This window comes from Pyrus communis, chromosome 3 (assembly GCF_963583255.1).
Source record: "Pyrus communis chromosome 3, drPyrComm1.1, whole genome shotgun sequence".
NCBI classification, from domain to species: Eukaryota; Viridiplantae; Streptophyta; class Magnoliopsida; order Rosales; family Rosaceae; genus Pyrus; species Pyrus communis.
In genome coordinates this window covers 9806603-9826195 of record NC_084805.1, presented here as the reverse complement: position 1 = coordinate 9826195, position 19593 = coordinate 9806603, and the positions used below count along the sequence as shown (strand labels likewise).

Genomic DNA, 19593 nt, shown 5'->3' with positions numbered 1-19593 from the left:
TGTCATTGAAATTTGATCCAACGGTTGAAGTTATTATAACTTTTAAAGTGGGCTCCTATTTGTAGCCGTTGGATCAAATTTTAATGACACAGATCTACTGATTTAATGAATTAGGAGAAAAGAATCTAGAGATGATCATTTTCCGACAAAACCTACCTTATCTAAAAATCTGCCATTACCAGTAGCTGTACCTCACAACTCCCCTTCCACGCGTCCCAGCCGTTGATCTCGCACAAACGACCGGTCATCGCGGGCCCACCCCCCAAACCAACGTTCCAGATGGGATCCTCCGGATCAGCCAAGGGCTCACGCAAGCCCTCCCGCTATATCAACTCTCACAGCCGCGTGTCCCACTCCTCTTTCTCGCTCTACGTCTCTCTCTCCTCCCCCACACTCCTATCTCACGCATCGCCACCCACCGGCTGCTCAGCCCCCTCCGTCGGATCTCCGACTATTTATCCCTCCACTCCCTTTCCTCTTCTCCCTACCCAAAAACCAAAAAAGAGTCGAGTCTTTTATTTTATTTTATTTTTCTCAGCGGAATTTTATCGAGCAGTTGGCGAGCGTTGAGTAGAAAGAGGAGAGGGAGGATTATCGAAAAAACGAAAGTAAAAAAAATTCAAATATTTGAAAAAAGAACAAAAAAAATTTAGGGTTTTTTTTGTCTGTTGAAGATGGCGCAAGTTCAGCAGGTTTCGGCTCAGAATGCGAACGCGGCAGCAGCGGCAGCTGTGGCGAACGGTGCCGGAGGAGCTAACCAGTTCGTGACGACGTCGCTTTACGTTGGCGATCTTGACCCGAACGTCACCGATTCGCAGCTCTACGACCTGTTCAACCAGCTGGGTCAGGTAGTTTCAGTTAGGGTTTGCAGGGACTTGTCCACTCGGAGGTCGCTTGGCTATGGCTATGTCAATTTTGCCAACCCGCAAGATGGTTAGTGGTTTTAATTCACTTTCTTATGGATTTTTAAGCTCAATTATGTAATTTAGATCATGGGTTATCTTATTTTTAGCTGATTTAGGATGCTTAATTAAGAAATATTTGTGCATGCGAGGTAGGCACTGTGGATGCCAATTGAACTCACCAGAATACTGTATTTTGTTGTGCGAAAGTTACAATTTTTAGGTGCGGTCGGTGAATCCAATTCTGTTTAACTGTGTTTGCGCAAATAATTGTAGAAAGAAACCGTAGAAAAAACATGAACTAAGTGATCGGTCATTCGTTAAGCGCAAGTGTTGCTTGTTATGAGAGGCCTCGTTTGGCAGCTCGGATTGTACTGACTATTTCTGTCGGATAGGATAAATAGCCACCGGATAGTACTGACTAAATTAGTCAACCGTTTGGTGTAGTATCGGATTAATGATTGTATTATTTATATTGTATTTGGTACTGGATAAGAAAAGGGAAGAAAAAAAAAATTTGACAAATCTTTTTTTGTTTGATGAACTTTTCTCTCTCCCCTCCCCAAATTGCCGATCTTCTCCCCAGATTTCCGATCGTCTCCTCCCCTCACTCCCTCCTCCTCCATCACTCTCCCCAGATTTTTGGGGTTCTAGGGGTGTTTGATTCGGACAAAAAGGGGTTCGTAGGCCCAAAAACGGCTTCGTTTCGAGGATAGAGGTTGGGCTCATGGTGGCCGTCGGATTCAAAGACGGCTTTTGAGGTGAAACTGGTGAACAATCTCGGATTCACGAAGAAAGAAGTGAGTTTTGTGTGTTTTTCACTGGGAGAGAGAAGAGAGCTGTTTTGCCGTTGGAGCTCGCTCACTCGCTTGCTCTGGTTCTTGAAAAATCCTATAAAAATAAAATCCTTCTGCAAAACAAGAAAACTAACTACTAAATGCACCCAAAATTTAAAACTTGAATGTGATTTTCACCCAGTAAATTACTCACAAGCTTTGAAGCTCTAGAAAATGGCAGAAAGTTGCGGACGTTAAAGCTCTGTTGTGTTAGATAACGGCGGATGAAAAAACCCAGAAATCAGAAATTGCAGAAAAATTCCATGAAATAGAGGGAGGGGTGGAACTTGGGAAGAAGAGGAAGATGAATGAGAAGATGAACTAGGATTCAGTTGAAGAAGAAGATGAATGAAGGATGGGCAGAACCTAGGAGGATCGACAGTGCGTTCGGAGAGGACGGAGTTAGCGAGCCCGACTAAATTGTCCTGTGGTTTTAGACGGGATAAATAGCCGGGTGTGAAGGGTATAAGATAAGTGGGCCCAGATTAAATAGTATGGTGCTTATTTCATACGAAGCTCACCAAACACCCGCTTCGTATTTTAGTACTATCCGGTGGTACTAACCGGTGTGCCAAACGAGGCTTTAGTGTTTGCAAAAAGGAATTGTTGTTAGGTGGGGAGAGTGAATACAAGCATGTGCAATTTTTTGGTTAATTGTTATGGGCTATGAACGGATGTTTCAAATTTGGGCAATGTGCGACTTTTTCTTGATTTACTTCCTGCCGATGCATTATATGATTATGAATTGCTGTCTATTGGTGAGGTTTGTAATGTTGAGATTGTGGCTGTGGTGTTGGACTCTTGTACGAGTTTTCTGGTCATGTTTTACGACTTTCAGTTGGTCTCTTCAGTAAAGGCTCCAATTTTGGTTTGAACAAGAAAGAAACGTGCACCTAATTGAATTAAGCTACTGTTGTATTAGGATTCGTTCTAGCAAAGGGCAGGATTAAGGTTGTTCATATTTAGGCTTATTCTCAGACTGAAAAAAGGCTTATATGTTAAAAGTGTGTCTATATTTTCCATCTCATACTATTTGAATAATCTGATTGGTGTTACGTGGAAACAAATTTGGAAGCTGTTTTGTTACCTTTTGTTATTAGATGATAATATGTCCCCTTACCTATCGTTTATGAAATAATGAAGTTTTCAATTCTTTGTCTTTATTTCATGGTTTTTTGTTCTGTTCCACACAAAGATCAGTTTAGATGGATACTTTAAGGCCTCTGTTAAAATCTTAAGTTGAAACTTTCTTGTCATCTGAAGGCCGTCGTTGAGATTAGAAACCGAAAAAAGGAGGATACTTTGCTTTCCTGTAAACAATTGTGCCAATGAACCATTAAATTTAAGAAGTACTTGCTGGAAAGATGTTTGTATTGTATCTTATTCAAGAAGAAAAAGTTGAGTTACAGCTTGAAAATATGGGTCAGTTGGGATGCCTTGCTCTAATTGGTTCAACAATGTGTCATTTTTCTTTGGATCTTGAGTTATTTTTGTTTTGTCTTATGATTTTTATCATGACAATGATTGCGTTGAAGGGTTTGACAGAACTCTTTTACGGTAACATGTGCCTCATAAGTATTTGGATACATACATGCAATCTTGTGTTTTGTTCTTGAAATAGAGCTTAGAGATGCCTAGTATTTTTCGCCTTCCTTTGTTTTGCACTGTGTTGGATTAGTCAGTACTCTTTTTTCTTTTGAATCTTACTTACATCTTTAGTTGGAATTGATGGCAGCTGCTAGGGCTTTGGATATGTTGAACTTTACTCCTGTGAATGGAAGGCCCATTAGGATTATGTACTCTCATCGTGATCCTACTATTCGCAAAAGTGGGGCTGGAAACATATTTATTAAGGTATTTCCATTTTTTTAATTTTTATGCAGCACCGTTATACTTTCATGTCATGGTTGTCCTCATTTTTTACTTGTTTTATATCCTTCCTGACACCTCTACTTGTATTAATTTTTCCAGAATTTGGACAAAGCTATTGATCACAAAGCCTTGCATGATACATTTTCTGCATTTGGAGACATCCTTTCTTGTAAGGTGGCTACTGATCCTGCTGGCCAGTCAAAAGGCTATGGCTTTGTACAATTTGACAAAGAAGAAGCTGCCCAAAAGGCTATAGAGAAGTTGAATGGTATGCTTTTAAATGATAAGCAAGTTTATGTTGGTCCTTTCCTCCGGAAACAGGAAAGAGACAGTACTGCTGACAAGTCAAGATTCAACAATGTTTATGTAAAGAATCTGTCAGAGTCAACTACCGAGGAAGATTTGAAAAAAGTTTTTTCTGAATTTGGGATAACCACTAGTGAAGTGGTGATGAGGGATGGAGATGGAAAATCAAAGTGCTTTGGGTTTGTCAATTTTGAAAAGGCTGATGATGCTGCTAGAGCTGTTGAGGCTTTGAATGGAAAGAAATTTGATGATAAGGAGTGGTATGTTGGGAAGGCCCAGAAGAAATCTGAAAGGGAAAATGAGTTGAAACAACGATTTGAACAGAGTATGAAAGAGGCAGCAGACAAGTATCAAGGTGCGAACTTGTATGTTAAAAATTTGGATGATACCATTGCTGATGATAAACTTCACGAGCTTTTCTCTCCATTTGGGACTATTACCTCATGCAAGGTGTGTATTGTGTAGCCCCTGTTTTAAATTGCAAAGTGCAATGTATTTGTGTCATAATCTTCATTCATTTTGTATTGGTATGGCCTAACGTAGTTTTCTCATTTTTTGTTGACATGTGATCAGGTCATGCGAGATCCTAGTGGAATAAGTAGGGGATCAGGTTTTGTTGCATTCTCAACTCCTGAAGAGGCAAATAGAGCTGTGAGTTGATTTCCCATATGGATTAATATAGTGCTTCTATGGTCTCATTCCGACTTCCCTCATTTCAGTTTTGTAGGACAAAATTTAATCTTGCTACCATGATCAACCATGGGTAGTGAGATTCATGGCTGCCTCATCTATAACCCAAAAAAATTAGGTTTAGGATTTATGAATATTGTAGAATATGGGGGCTCTTGTGGGTAATGTATGTCTGAGCGTGTGCATGCGTGTTTTATTCCTCAAATAATAGTGTCTAGTGAAAATAATTTATTTTTTGTTATTGTGTATAGCTATTGGAGATGAATGGAAAGATGATTGTAAGTAAACCTCTCTATGTTGCACTTGCACAACGAAAAGAAGATAGAAGAGCAAGGCTACTGGTATGTCTTTTATTTGTCCTACAACAAACTAACTTTGAGTGTAGCCTAACGTCAATTGATAAATAGTTTTTCTGTGTGCATCAAGTTATTTTCCTGCAAGATCTTTAAAGTGAGTTGTAGACTAAAAGGATCTCAAAGATACGTATCCTGTTGAACTTGGTGCCACTCTTTTTGTATTGTTGTTATGTTATGGACATTAACTGCTTGCCCAGGCTCAGTTTTCTCAAATGCGGCCTGTTGCAATGGCACCTTCTCGTATGCCAATGTACCATCCTGGTGGTCCAGGTCTTGGACAACAAATATTCTACGGTCAAGGCCCACCTGCTATCATTCCCTCACAGGTAACCAGGAATTTCATTCTTTTGGTATTTAAAATTGTTATATTTTATTTTTACTTAATTGTTATATCAAGAGTTCAGTAATGTTGCCCTATTACCTGACTTTATATTTTATTTTTCCTTTGTAGCCTGGATTCGGGTATCAGCAGCAGCTTGTTCCTGGTATGAGGCCTGGTGGGGCACCAATGCCAAATTTCTTTGTGCCAATGGTTCAGCAGGGGCAGCAAGGGCAGCGTCCTGGTGGCAGACGTGTGGGCTCTGTCCAGCAAAACCAACAACCAGTTCCGATAATGCAACAGCAGGTTGGATGCATGTTGTCCTGAAGTAGTCTTTAGTATTTTTATTTGTTGACATACATTCTGATGGCCTTTTACTGACAGATGCTACCAAGGGGACGTGTCTACCGCTACCCATCTGGTCGCGGAATACCTGATGGTCCTATGCCTGGTGTTGCTGGAGGCATGTTTTCTGTACCATATGACATAGGCGGCGGTGGCGGCATGCCTATCCGTGATGCAGCACTGTCCCAGCCAACAATTCCAATAGGGGCTTTGGCTACTGCTCTTGCAAATGCTACACCAGAGCAGCAAAGAACGGTATGCTTTTTTGTTTCATTGTCCTTTCATCGTTCTAAGATGGAAATTAATTTCTGTAAATTTTGTTCTTAATGTTTTTCGTACGTTCTCCTTGGGTGAAAATTTGCAGATGCTGGGTGAGAATCTTTACCCGCTCGTGGAACAGCTGGAACCTGACAATGCAGCGAAGGTTACAGGCATGCTTCTGGAGATGGATCAGACTGAGGTTCTTCATTTGCTCGAGTCGCCTGAAGCTTTGAAGGCAAAGGTAGCTGAGGCTATGGATGTTCTGAGGAACGTTGCTCAGCAACAGCAAGTTGGCAATGCAGCTGATCAACTTGGCTCATTGTCACTCAATGGGAACCTTGTTTCATGAGAGTTTTCATCTTTGGATTTGATGGATTGAGACACTTGTAGGGTGTGGTCTGGATTGGTTTGAGAAGTTTCTTGCGTAGGTAGAAACTGGTTTTGGTCTGTTTTCCGTGAGCTTTCGGAGTTTATTGAGATTGTGAATTTGTGATGTTTATGCATAAATATTTCTGTGCACATGTTGCTTTCCGCAGCACTAAGACGGTCTGAGTGTTTATTTTTTTTCATTTGCAAAACATGCTTCGGCTGTCACATTTTCAACTGTGAAGAGTACATTTACATTGAAGAATTTGCTGGGGGTTTGAAACGTAAAATTGTTCAGAAAACACGCGCTTGTGTTTGGCGTTGATGAATCGGCGCGATAATTTTTATTTTAAATAAATCTAAATTGCGAGCCGAGGTTTCTTGATTTTTGCTGTAAATATAGACTAACCACATGTAAGGGAGAGCTACTTGTCTACCGCGGATGCACTTTCATGCCAGTGACACAAACATACGTGAGAACAAACTAACACAAGTCTCTGTATGGTTAGCATAATACACTTGTATGACATTCACGTGAATCATGAATTCAGCCATCTTCGTTTTGTCGGATCAGTTTTCGCTATATTGTGTTATAGTTTCCGAGCAAGGAACAAGCGGCAATGCATATTTATCGACAATTTTGCATTCATGTACGCTAATTACCATTTTAGACGAGCTATTATATGCACAAACTCAAAGACAACTCTAATAACAGCATACTTGGATACCCTTTCTTACCATCCACATCCCACGGAGGTGATGTACAAAAACCACTACCAAAAAATTAGTCATCGACTTGGTTAACACGCCTTAGTCGGAGTCCTATATCAACTTCTCGATCGTATCGGATTAACCTGTTGGTCTCGTAGTTAGAGTCCTGCACTTCCGAGGATGTCCCTGCTTCGTTTTGCTTCTCTTCGACGGCTTCCCCAAAGTTATGAAGCCTTCGACCAATTAGGTACCGGTCGTCACGTATTGAGTTGTGAAGGTTTGTGAACCAGACATGGAATCTCCTGGCGCAAAAGCACAACAGGCTAAAGCAAAGGCATCCCAGCCAGGCAAACCGATAAACTGCTGAGTTCACCACTAATGGGTAACCGAGAACAGGAAATAGCCCTCTGGCAAGTACATAAGGCACGCACAGGGCAGTCAACAACTTTATAATGATTGGGAATACGATTTCACGAAGCACCCAAAGACCTTGCAGCCTGGAGAACCCGTCTTCCCTCACCCTTGCAAACTTTGCTCGCCAGGTTTCATCCATCAGTGGCATCATGTGATCCAACATAACCTGCAGAAGTACGTAACAAGCAGCAGCAATAAAAACCTCGGTATTTTGTGAACAGAAAATCCCCAACATAATGAAGTCCAAACACATATGCTAATGATTATTTATAAGACCACTCACCAGTCTGGTCCATATCTTGAGAAAAATAAGGCCTAAAGCCCAGTCCTGGTAAAGCAGGAATACCGGGCTCTCATCAACAGGCACACGCATTGGAACGATCACCAAAAGCTCAAAGAGCAGCCCAATCAATACTGGAATGACAAAAATCTGGAACATAACACGAGACAGTGGTATTAGAGCATAAAACATATACAAACCTCATATAGAACACCACTTATAAAAACCAAATGATTTGTACCCATATTGACAAAAGCGCAGAACTCTTGACAACAATGGCACACCACTTCCAGATCTGGCCCAACAGAACTGCAACCCTTTTGGTTCTAATATGCTCGATGGAATATCTAATTCCAGCTACAGCAGTCCATATTATGTAGCTTCCAATGATGAAAGCATACAAATCTAAGACAAGAAATGGGAAAAGGTTCAGCATTCTGATTTTAGAAGTAAGAAACATAACAATTAGAAGGGAAATTACCATTGCACTTGATTCCATGTGTTATAGGGAGAAAAGGAATGACATTGAAAATTGCCCTTCCAAGTGAGGTTGGTACGACTATCAAGGCAGAGTTGAAGACAAGTAACGTCATCCAAGCCACCGCCAACAAAAGTACAATGCGAAGCACAAAGCTGTACCTTCTGAAAAAAAAGAAAGAAAGAGATACTAGTAACCAAAAAATGTAAAACCAGTTAAGATGATAAACTAACACAACATACTGTTCAAAAATGCAACGGGGAATAGAAAAAGAGGAATGTCGTGACTTCAAATTGTGAAGTAAAAACATCTGCATTATGAATGTTCTATCTGAAAGTAGGAATGCAGCCCAAGAAAATTTGAAAAAAAAAAAAAAAAAAAAAAAAAAAAACCCTGTGATAGCAAAAGACACGATCCACTCGTGTATCAATTTGTACGGATTCTCTAAACTTACTCAGGATCAGATTGTTCATCTGTATCATACTCTTCTGCAACATTTGAGTCTCCTGATGCAAGAATAACTCCATTTGGATCATCAGCACCTGGAAGTGCCACCAAAGCCTGATCCTGTACCCCCAGTTGAACCTGTACTCTATCCTGTCTTCCTGGCTCTGCATTTCCATTTTCCTGTGCACCATTGTCCTCAGATCTGGGCAGTAAGAAATCAGTTAAACCAAGAGCCCAGCCAACTGCCGTAAACCAATAACAGAGGAGGGATTTAATCGTTGTCCGTAATTTGAAATGCTCAGTGGCGAATGGAATGCATATTTGAAAAAGAAGCATGTCCGCAGGAATTTCAGTAAACGGGTCGGACACCCTGCCAATAGGGAAAAATAATATGCATCTTAGCGAACATTAAAAGATACCAGGAACATAATAAGTGAAAATGGAACACAGAGGGTCAATTTACGAGATGTCAAGAGGGAAAATGGAAGGTGCCATCCGCATAGCTAGTTTAACCGGTAAAAACACCAGCATCACAATTAAACTCCCATACACCACAACAGATAAGAGGACCCTGCGAGCATGTTTGTGCACCGGATCATCAATAAGATCACGGAATGGATTGTAGTTAGGATCAGCTGGATCTCTAAGGAAATAAAGAACTCCATTACGCAGAACCTGCAGGCAGAACATAGGACAAAAGATACATGGAAATTTGGTGTTTGAAAAGCAAATTAGCCAAAACATAAGATGGCAAAGAACAGTACCCCTCGAAGAAGACTGACAAATATGCTGATTTGTAGCATGTATATAATTCCAACCACCCAATGGACCAATGAACTGGCTAAGGGAGAAGCTGAGAAGAATTGAACCCTGTGAGACATGGACTTCCCGAACATCCTTATAGTACAAACATCTAGCCACCATCCACACATCAAGGGAAATACCCCCAGTTCAATGACTAGAAGAAAAGCAACCTTAATCATAGTCATCAAATGCCTCATTGCTGCCAGGAACTGCCTGAAGAGAGATGAAATTGTCTCTGCCATAGAAGCAATACCATAGAACCTTCCCATAGTCAATGATTCACCCCTAGTGTACCGAATCAAAGCAACAATGCCCAGGTAGAAGAACACTAGGGAAAACACAAACATGTATCCAACGGCAAGAGTTGTAACATCAGACAGCCTTGATGTCCCAAGTGTTGCCCCTTTCAAGAAGTCTGCTGATAGTGGTAAGCTTACATTGTTTGAAACCTCATTTAGTCCACTCATGTTCGCTTTCAGGATCTCTTCAACCTGTCCAACCATACCACTTTGTTGGCTTTCAGATGATACATTCGTTACCGCTGTTACTGCATTCTTCAATGTTACATTTGCTAAGGAAAGGGCTGATTCTGTAAGTGGCATGACTGTTGACAATACTGGACCAGTAGCTGCGGAGAAAATCCAAAACAAATGATAGAGTATAATCCGACCTATTGAGAAAGGCACAAAGATTACTACACCAAGGAATATCATATTGCTGGCCAGAACCTGAAGAAAGAATTAAAATCATTCAATGTATTAATACAAATTACATAAAATATCCTTATACAACATAAAGTCCTAATGAGAAACTACCACTGAAAGTTGACCTCAACCAAATAACACGCACAATACAGATGCATAAACAAGCTATAGTTGCCAGAAAAATCAGAAACAAAACAAGAAAAAAATAAAAAGAGAGAGAGAGAACCTAAAAATAGAAATATTAGAGCATTATCTATCAGAAAACATAATTTAAAGGAGAAAAAGACCAAAATAAAAACTTACAGTGAATGCATTTTCAACTAAATGAAATACAGGTCCCTGCATGCCGACAAGCTCATCAAACGGTACATCCTCGGCCCCATCAGCATCATCCAGACCATCAAACATCTGCTCCACATGAGCTTCAAGACGAGCTGCCTGCATCTCCCACCGAGCAGCAACATTTTCTGCATTCCTCCTAATCATTTGACCTGCTCCGGCGATCCCCTGTGCTCCAGCATCTTCCCCATTCACATCACCAACAAAGTTCCTGTTAGCTTGTCCAGGAGCTCTCCTTGCAGCATGGGCACCATTTCTTTCCCCTTCATCTTCTCTGTCAGCATCCTGTCCTCCAAGCTCACGTAAATGCCTGAAGTAATCCCTCAGAGAAGTGGCCCCAAGAAAAATAAACACAATGCTAGCAGAAAGTAGGAACCCATGCAGACAATCAGTAAGGATGACTGTAGTGGATAAATGACTAAGGAATAATCTCTGGGCTTCACCAAAACTCCTCACAAAAGCCAACCGCCATATCCAAAATGTGATAAAAGGTATAATGAGAAGCCAAACAGAAAGCACAAAACTAAGGCGCAGAAGGAATTGCAGAACATGGCAAGTTTTCATTGCCATCCCAACTACAAACTCTTGAAAAGGAAGCCTTGCAGGGGCATTCTCAGCATATACAGGAGAGAAGGAAAACGCATGCTTGCAAACCTGCAATGCAAGTAAAGTAATTAGTGTCCCCGAGAACATAAAGTCACCACTACGCTTAAACACAAATTGAATGACAATGTAAAAAACATAAAAAAATTAAGAACCAACAATGCTGGATATCCCAATGAAATCCAACCAAGCATATATCTTGATTAGGTGCATAAAAAAGTATTTAAGGTCCAAGATAAATGGTATAAGCTCAATAAAGTTCACATTCCTCTGTTAGGATATTAACACGTAACAATTTCTGCCTTTCAAACTTAGGTGTGGTGATGCTGGGGTTTAACTTCTAGATTTTATTAACACAATGATATGTTTTTCTTCTCTAAACCATTGCTTCCCACCAAGATGACCATACACAATCCTAAATAAAATTCGAATATATCTTTGCTCTCTTGTTTTCGTTTTCTACCCAGTAAACGCGAGCACTCCCATGCACACTAGTATACAATAATTTTGTGGTTCTCATATCATATGGCAGAGTTAAGGTCTCCCTAACACATTTACGAACTAACAGGAAAATGATTTCAGAGTTGAATGAAAAGCTCGACTTCGTTTTGAGCCTCTCTTACCAATATCACAAACAAAACGGGTAAAATAAACCCTAGAACCCTAATCAAATCAATTCCAAACTCTTATCTGAAAATTTGAGGGATTGCAAACACCAATTCAATCACCAATCGAGACCGAAATGCACAAAATTCAACAAATCCAATTACATAGAGACAGCGAGAGAGAGAGAGAGAGAGAGTTGAACCTCGCATTGGCGAGCATTGCTGTGATTAAGCCACTGCATGAGGCAATCCTGGTGCACAAACTTGATGCTTCCGCTACAAGCGCACGGGTACTGCAGCGGGTTATCGGCGTCGCCCGTGTTTCTACAGATCCGGCACACGTCCTCCTCCTCTTCCTCATCGTCGCACTTGACCGTCACCGCCGCCGCGCTCGCTTCGTTCTCCTGAGACGACGACGTCTTGACGGTGTCGGTTGGGACGTCCCGGTCAGCGGACGGCGGCGGGGACGGGGTGATCTCCATAGGTTGGGTTGGGTCAGGTCAGGGGTGGGTCGGAGTCCGCGTTGGGTATTGCCGATAGTTCCCCGGTGAGGCCGGTTTCAAAAGATGACGAAAGATGGGTGGGTTTTTGGGTCGTGGTGGGATAGGTGGCGATGGGTGTGCTTAGCCGGGGGTGTATTTTATGTTCTGTATTGCCCCTGCTCCGTGTGACCAAGGGATACTGTGCCGCTCAGCGGGCCTTTGAGAAACATTGCATTGTGCCCCGAACACAACATCATCTGTAATTATATAAATAGGATAAACTTTTAATTTTTTAAGTTGTTAATTTTAGCCACTTAGTACTACGTTTTAGTGGTACTTATCTTCATTGGTGAGTGAGAGGTTTTAGATTTTCACCAAAAGCGAATTTAAGCCACATTATTGCAAACTCATTATGAAACTTACCCCACTCCTCCACTCCTTAGTATAGAAAGTATCGTTTTGTTCTAAAATATATATATATATATATATATATATATATTTCAAACGGAAAACAAAATTATTAATTTATAATACAAATATCTTACCACTTATACAATGACACATGATGTATCACATAGTCTTCCGAACACATTGAAAATCTCCCCCAAAACAGCTCACATCACCAATCACATTAAAATCCAAGAGGATATTGGGGATCCTCAAATCGTGTCCTTTCATCATATATTGTGCGACCAGTTCTCGTCAATTACTATTCATATTTAATTTAAAATAAAAGTATTTAAAATAATTTATGACTGCACGACTTGAGGATAAGAGGATCCGAAGAGAATCCTCATTCGTTAAAATCTATGACACGGTGATTGACGTGATTAAATTTAAAGGAAAATAATGAAAATGGCTTGAAAACTTTAAGTTTTAACGATAAAAATAAAATAAAGGGTAAAGTGAATAGTACCAAGATTGACTTTTTAGTATAAAAATGTGGTTTTTCGTTAAAGTAAATAGTACCGGGAGTTTTTTGTAAAAGTTCCCTAAATTTAAAGCATACAAAGCATAATTTAAAGTTAATATAATTTTCTAAGTAAGTTATAAAAATAAGAGGTGGACAACTAACATCCTAGGGGTGGTGGCGCAGTTGGCTAGCGCATAGGTCTTATAGCTTCTGATTAATCCTGAGTCGAGAGTTCGAGCCTCTCTCACACCATATTTTGTTTATTCCTCAAGAAAGCTTCTTTGCTCAGATTGCCTTCGATTGGGTGTGGTAAGCTGGGAAAGATATTACCAGTGTTGTACCATTGACCCCATTTGATATATGTTTTTTTATTACCAAAAACAGCTTCAGTTTAAAGTTAAGTATAAAAAATTTGGTAAAAAATATAATATCATGCTTATTTTTATTTTAAAAGCAATAGTCTCCAAACAGCAATTTTTAAAGGCAACAATGGTTTTAATAATTAGCGGAGGGAAGGTGGGGTCAATGGGTGACTGTGACCCCAACGAGATGGTTTTCTTCCCATCGAATTTTGGTGTTGACCCCAAAAATATGTTCATGCAAAGAAAGGCAAACACCTATGCAGAATATATCTCTTCTGCAAATAATTTAGGGTTCTACATTAGATGCATTACTAGGACCAACATAGATGTGAATTAACATAGAGCATTTGATATGTACCAATATGTGTTCGGATGTGGTTTTTAAATGATTGAAAATACTTCGAAGAAATTATGGAACCAAACATTAACAAAAATGCAAGTGAATCCTAAAAAAAACATTTTGAACTACTCCTACAAAAAGCGCATTAATGAGCTTCTTCCAAAATGCACTTGTAGTGCTTTCGGAACCCAAAACACTTTCACCACAGCAAATTTCAGACATTCTAAAGTCACTTCCAAACATGACTAGCAAATATATGTCTCCTGTAGTATCCCACATCAGCTAGGTGAGTGTTGGTCCCTGGCCTTATATGTACATGCCTTTCTCTTCCTAGCATGACACGTTTTGGGTAGTGAGATTCTCTTACCCAAGAACAAATTAGTGAAGGCGTGGCCTAAAGCGGACAATATCATGCTACGGCGAGTCGGGATGTGACAATTTGGTATCAAAGCCAGACTCACTGTCCGTTCGGATGCGCCGACAAGGACGTCGATCTCCCTAAGGAGGGGTGGATTATAGCATCCCACATCAGCGAGGTGAGGGTTGGTCCCTGGCCTTATATGTACATGCCCTTTTGTTGAGTGCATAAAGTTATATTTATATGCCCTTTTTTACTTAGGTTTTTTACTTAAAATCTCTATGCATCACAAGGTCTTTTGTTGTTTGCACTGTATTTCAGGATGAAAGTAAGGACTTAAAGAAATCATCTTATTTTGAATATTGTAACAAGTGGCCCAAGATCCTCCAGAAAAGGCCCTTACAGAACAGCCAACTTGCGAGCTTTTCCCTTAAGTGCTCATAACGAATTAGAAAATGGGCCATACATGGTTGGAAATTCGTGGAAGTCTTCTTTTTGATGGCCTTTACAGTTTGTGATTTGGAGGTTTCGACAAGAAGTTATAATGGAATAAAGATGAGCTGTTCAGTTACAAATTCTAATAACAGCTAGTTTCCAGTTACTCCAATACTAAAAGCTGGTTGTTATGAGTTATAAATGAGAGTCAATTTAAGGATGTAAATGTGTCAGATGTTAGATAAGTCCTAAGCCATTTAATAGGAGACAAATACGCTACATGAGGAAAAAAAAAGAAAAAAGAGGAGAATCTGGAGAGAGCAAGAGTCTTCAGCCTTAAGCAGTTTCTAGGTTCTTGCTTTCCTAATTTTTTATATATTTAGTTATGTTTTTAATTTAGTTTACAGATACTTAGAGCTGCTTTGAAGCCCTAGACATGATTGAATTAATGTTGTGATGCAGATTTAGTTTATCAATTTCATTTGCAAGCTAGAATCAGTTTTCTGTTTCAATCATTTCAAGCACATATTTTCAAGCTTAGCTACCTTGTTTATGTTTGCTTTCTATTGAGAATGACAAGGACGACTGCCATATCTTCTTTCATTCATTAGCAACATGTGGTTAGGTTCATAACTAATCATGTAAATTGATTCCATGAAGTTCTAGGATAAATGTCATGTTCTAGGGTTCATGTGATGTTCATAATCCTCTTCGTTCTTAATGAGTTTCTAGGTGCTAAATCTGAGTATATGCCATGCTAGGTTGCACCTACAAATACAAGTTTTATGTATATGCCATGCATCTAACATGCAAAGTAAGAGAGGATTCATACAATCTAGTTATATGCCATGCTAGATATGTGAACATCTTAGTTGTGCATTTGAAAGGGATAAGTTAAAAGATCATATCACTGATTCAGGAATGTTTAGGGGAAGGCATGTACTCATTTCAAGTCAGATTTATGTCCTAAAAACGTTTCTAACCTATTCCATGTCTTAGGTTTATTTTTAGATAGTTCTAATTTTTCCTTTTTCTTTCTGTCTTTATTTCTTTTCCAAAATTACTCAAACCCCCAATTTTAAGTCATATGAGTCTTTAACTAATGCTAATTTGTAAGAGTCAAGGGTTTTACTAAGTTGTTTCTCAGTCTCTGTGGTTCGACATCCTTACTTGTGCCGCTATACTATCCTTATATTTGCACTCGAAAGGAACTTCAACAAAATGGAGCCGTTGCCATGACTGCGTTTAAACAACTTTGTAATTCCTTTTAGTTTTGCATACTAACTTAATTTATTTTGTTTTTAGTTGTATGTTTTTCAATCCATTCAAGCAGCCCATTGATTTCGAGCAGCTACAAAGGGTGGTTCAACCAAGTTCGGGTAAAAGGTGTACACTCAAACCTGTGAGGATTCTCAAAACTCAATCTTTGCCAAGTTCTTCTTGCCACTCAGAATCACATACACCTAAGTCAGCCTTATCCTCACTTAAGGCTAAATTAGAAGAAGATGAGATGGCTATGGCAAACAACAACTACAACAATGATAACAAGGCTAATCGTGCTTTGAAGGAGTATGCGATTCCCAAGATCAGTGAGGAATCTTCATGCATTCATTATCCTGATACCACCATGGAGAACTCTGAACTCAAATCAGGTATGATTCATCTTTTACCTAAATTTAATGGTTTGGCAGGTGAGGATCCCCATTTGCATATCAAGGAGTTTGTAAAGGTGTGTAATACCATTAAGATCCAAGGCATGACCCTTCAAGAGATACATCTTAGGCTCTTTCCCTTTTCATTAAGGGAGAAGGGTAAGGCATGGCTTCACACTATTCCATCTGGATCCATTGAAACTTGGGATGTGCTAGCTTCAAAGTTTCAGCAACAATTTTTCCCACCTCAACGCACTAACAAGCTTTGGCGCAAAATCATGTCAATTGTGCAAAATGATAAAGAGTTGTTCCATGAGTATTGGGACTGTTTCAAAACTCTGTTGCATTCTTGCCCTCATCACAACTTGGAACAATAATTGTTCATGCAATATTTCTATGAAGGATTGCTTGATTTTGATCGTATGATGGTGGATGCTACTACTAGTAGTTTAATGAACAAGATGGCTGATCAAGCCAAGACCATGTTTGAGGACATTGCTTCAAATATGAAGCAATTTAGTTTCAAAAATTGACAAACCAAGAAGTTTTATGAGGTTAGTACTTCTAATGATAATTCTCAAATTTCTAAATTAACTAACCTTGTTAAGCAACTTGTATCCCAAAAGCAAGTTGTGGCTGTTTGTCAAGTGTGTTCCATGTAAGGACATTCATCTGAGGCATGTCCTCAAGTGCAAGGGTTTCATGAAAAAACAAACATGGTAGGAGGATTTCAAGAAAATCAGAGACCTAGAAATGATCCATTTACTCCAACTTACAACCCAGGATGGAGGAATCATCCTAATTTCAAATGGGGAAACAACAACAATGTGTAAAATCTACCACCTCCCCAAGCTACACCAAGCAAGCCTCTTGAAGACATCATGAGTACATTGACTGGACAAGTGAGTTCTTTAGATCAAAGCACTCAAGACCTCAAGGTTTCAACCCAAGCTTTCATGAACAAGACTGATCATTCAATTGCAAACTTAGAAACTCAGGTTGGACAGATTGTAGCAGTCATAAACCAAAGAGAACCAAGTAAGCCTCCTAGTCAAGTTGTTGTAAATCCAAAAGATTTGAACAATGCACAGGTGAATGCGATCACTTTGAGGAGTGGAAAGGAGCTTAAAAGCACCAAGGAGCCTAAAAGCACCAAGGAGCCTCAACAAATTGATGAACTTGTGGTTGTCCAACAAGAGGAAGAAGAAGACTACCAGCAACATCACAAGGAGTCTAAATCAACTCTTCATGACGAGAGCACCATTCCAGCCAAGTTGAATGTTCCAAAGGTAAAATCTAAACCTGGTGAGTTCAATTCTAATCCTAAGGTGGAAGGATATACTCCACCTATGCCTTACCCCCGCAGGTTTGTCAATTCAAAGAAGGAGCACCTCGAGAAAGAGTTTCTAGAGATAATCAAGAATCTAGAAATTGCTATTCCCTTTTTCAAGGCAATCAAGCATATTCCAGGTTATTCGAGGTTCATAAAGGAATTGTGCACAAATAAAAGGATGGTGGAACTCAATGCTGTGGTGGCATTTGGTGAGAAAGTGTCATCAGTTTTGCAAAGAAAGTTGCCACCAAAGGAGAAGGATCCTGGAAGCTACCATTCCATGGCAAATTAGTGCATCGATTAACTTAATGCCTTATTCTATTTATGAAGCACTTCAATTAGGTGATCTCAAGCCAACTCGTATGATGATTCAACTAGTGGATCGTTCTCTTACTCATCCTCGAGGAATTGTGGAAGGTGTGATTGTCCATAATGGTGACCTAGTTCTACCAGCAGATTTTTACATTTTGGACATGGAGGAGAGCCCTCTACCAAATCATCTTCCTCTCATCTTTGGTCGACCATTTTTAGCCATAGCTTGTGCAATCATTGATTGTCATTTCGGAAAGCTTACCATGACTGTTCTAGGAGAAACAAGAACTTTTCAAATTCTTGAAGCTATGAGGTACCCTAGTCACATTCATGAATGTAATTCTATTGATTTAAGCCTAACATTGCAGGCACCAGTTGAAACACAAGGTTGGGATTATCCACTAGAGAGAGCACTCACTTTAACTGAAAGTGAGGAAGATGCATATGATGAAGCAAGAACTGAGATACTTGCTGCCTTAGAAGCCATGCCATTTTACACGCCTTTAAGGTGGCCAAGTTTTGAGCCTCTTCCTAGCTCAACAGAGAAGTCAATTCCCTCTATGATTCAAGCTCCAAGGTTAGAACTCATACCGATTCCTGAACATCTTAAATATGCTTATCTTGGTAATGAGAATACTCTTCCTGTTATTATAAATGCCAATTTAAGTGATGTTGAGACAGAAAAGCTAGTAAGAGTTCTTAAGAGAGAATAAGAAAGTTATTGGTTGGCCAATAGCTGATATAAAAGGAATTAGCCCAACAAAGTGCATGCACCGAATTCTTTTTGAGGATGGAGCAAAGCCAACCAAAGAAGCTCAAAGACGCCTAAATCCACCTATGAAGGAGGTGGTGAAGAATGAGATTTTGAAGCTGCTAGATGCAGGAATTATTTACCCAATTTCTGACTCAAAATGGGTAAGTTCGATACATGTGGTCCCTAAGACATCTGGTGTCACAGTTGTCAAGAATGAGCATGATGACGTGGTGCTAACAAGAGTACAAACATGTTAGAGGGTCGCAAGCTCAATGCAATAACTCGTAAGGATCATTTTCCTTTACCTTTTATTAATCAAATGCTTGAACGTCTTGTAGGTCATAGCCATTATTGCTTTTTGGACGGTTATTCTGGATATAACCAAATTGCGACAGCCCTTGAGGACCAAGAAAAAACCACATTCATGTGCCCATTTGGCACATTTGCCTATAGATAGATGCCATTTGGATTATGCAACACGTCTACAACATTTCAGCGATGCGTGATGAGCATATTCTCGGACGTGGTTGGGGACATCATTGAGGTTTTTATGGATGATTTTTCTATATTTGGTTACTCTTTAAATGTATGTCTTCACAATCTTTCTTTAGTGTTGCAAAGGTGTAGGGAATGCAATTTGGTGCTTAACTGGGAGAAGTGTCATTTCATGGTGCAACAAGGCATTGTTTTAGGCCATGTGATCTCTGCTTATGGGATTGAAGTAGACAAAGCCAAGGTGGACATAGTGAACAGGTTGCAGCCCCTACATCAGTGAAGGAACTCCGATCCTTTCTTGGACATGCTGGATTTTATCATCGGTTTATCAAGGACTTTTCTTAGATTTCACGACCTTTATGCAACTTGTTGGCTAAAGATGCTCCATTTGAGTTCATTAGCAAGTTCCATGAAGCTTTTGAGAAGCTCAAAAAACTCCTTACTACTGCCCCTATCATCATGCCACCAGATTGGAGCATTCCATTTGAGCTTATGTGTGATGCCTCAAATTATGCAGTA

The 19593-nt window shown here is 39.8% G+C and overlaps 2 protein-coding genes and 1 non-coding gene across 3 annotated transcripts; 2 read left to right on the top strand and 1 right to left on the bottom strand.

The window, feature by feature from the left end:
- The first annotated feature begins 362 nt into the window (after nucleotides 1-362).
- Nucleotides 363-6518, top strand: LOC137729195 (polyadenylate-binding protein 8-like). The gene is made up of 9 exons (XM_068468051.1): nucleotides 363-933; nucleotides 3474-3592; nucleotides 3710-4366; nucleotides 4490-4567; nucleotides 4858-4947; nucleotides 5160-5288; nucleotides 5414-5587; nucleotides 5666-5881; nucleotides 5991-6518. The coding sequence occupies exons 1-9, from the start codon at nucleotides 675-677 to the stop codon at nucleotides 6234-6236; spliced, it is 1968 nt and encodes a 655-aa protein (XP_068324152.1). The 5' UTR covers nucleotides 363-674; the 3' UTR covers nucleotides 6237-6518.
- A 356-nt stretch (nucleotides 6519-6874) lies between these two features.
- On the bottom strand, nucleotides 6875-12345 carry LOC137729194 (probable E3 ubiquitin ligase SUD1). The gene is made up of 9 exons (XM_068468050.1): nucleotides 11842-12345; nucleotides 10395-11084; nucleotides 9348-10115; nucleotides 9047-9258; nucleotides 8591-8953; nucleotides 8140-8300; nucleotides 7900-8063; nucleotides 7662-7808; nucleotides 6875-7544 (listed from the first exon to the last, which is right to left on the bottom strand). Exons 1-9 carry the CDS (start codon nucleotides 12118-12120, stop codon nucleotides 7038-7040), a joined length of 3291 nt encoding a protein of 1096 aa, XP_068324151.1. The 5' UTR covers nucleotides 12121-12345; the 3' UTR covers nucleotides 6875-7037.
- An 856-nt stretch (nucleotides 12346-13201) lies between these two features.
- Nucleotides 13202-13285, top strand: TRNAI-UAU (transfer RNA isoleucine (anticodon UAU)). The gene is given in 2 exon segments: nucleotides 13202-13239; nucleotides 13251-13285. It is a non-coding gene; the product is annotated as a tRNA-Ile (tRNA).
- The last annotated feature ends 6308 nt before the right edge of the window (nucleotides 13286-19593 follow it).

Excerpts from the sequence above, each read along its gene's own strand:
- LOC137729195 (XM_068468051.1), top strand. The coding sequence starts at position 675 with ATGGCGCAAGTTCAGCAGGTTTCGGCTCAGAATGCGAACGCGGCAGCA. Across the intron at positions 934-3,473 it reads TTTTGCCAACCCGCAAGATG|CTGCTAGGGCTTTGGATATG; the intron begins GTTAGTGGTTTT and ends AATTGATGGCAG. Across the intron at positions 5,289-5,413 it reads CTGCTATCATTCCCTCACAG|CCTGGATTCGGGTATCAGCA; the intron begins GTAACCAGGAAT and ends TTTCCTTTGTAG.
- LOC137729194 (XM_068468050.1), bottom strand. The coding sequence starts at position 12,120 with ATGGAGATCACCCCGTCCCCGCCGCCGTCCGCTGACCGGGACGTCCCA. Across the intron at positions 11,085-11,841 it reads GCAATGCTCGCCAATGCGAG|GTTTGCAAGCATGCGTTTTC; the intron begins GTTCAACTCTCT and ends CTTGCATTGCAG. Across the intron at positions 8,954-9,046 it reads ATTTTCCCTCTTGACATCTC|GGTGTCCGACCCGTTTACTG; the intron begins GTAAATTGACCC and ends CCCTATTGGCAG.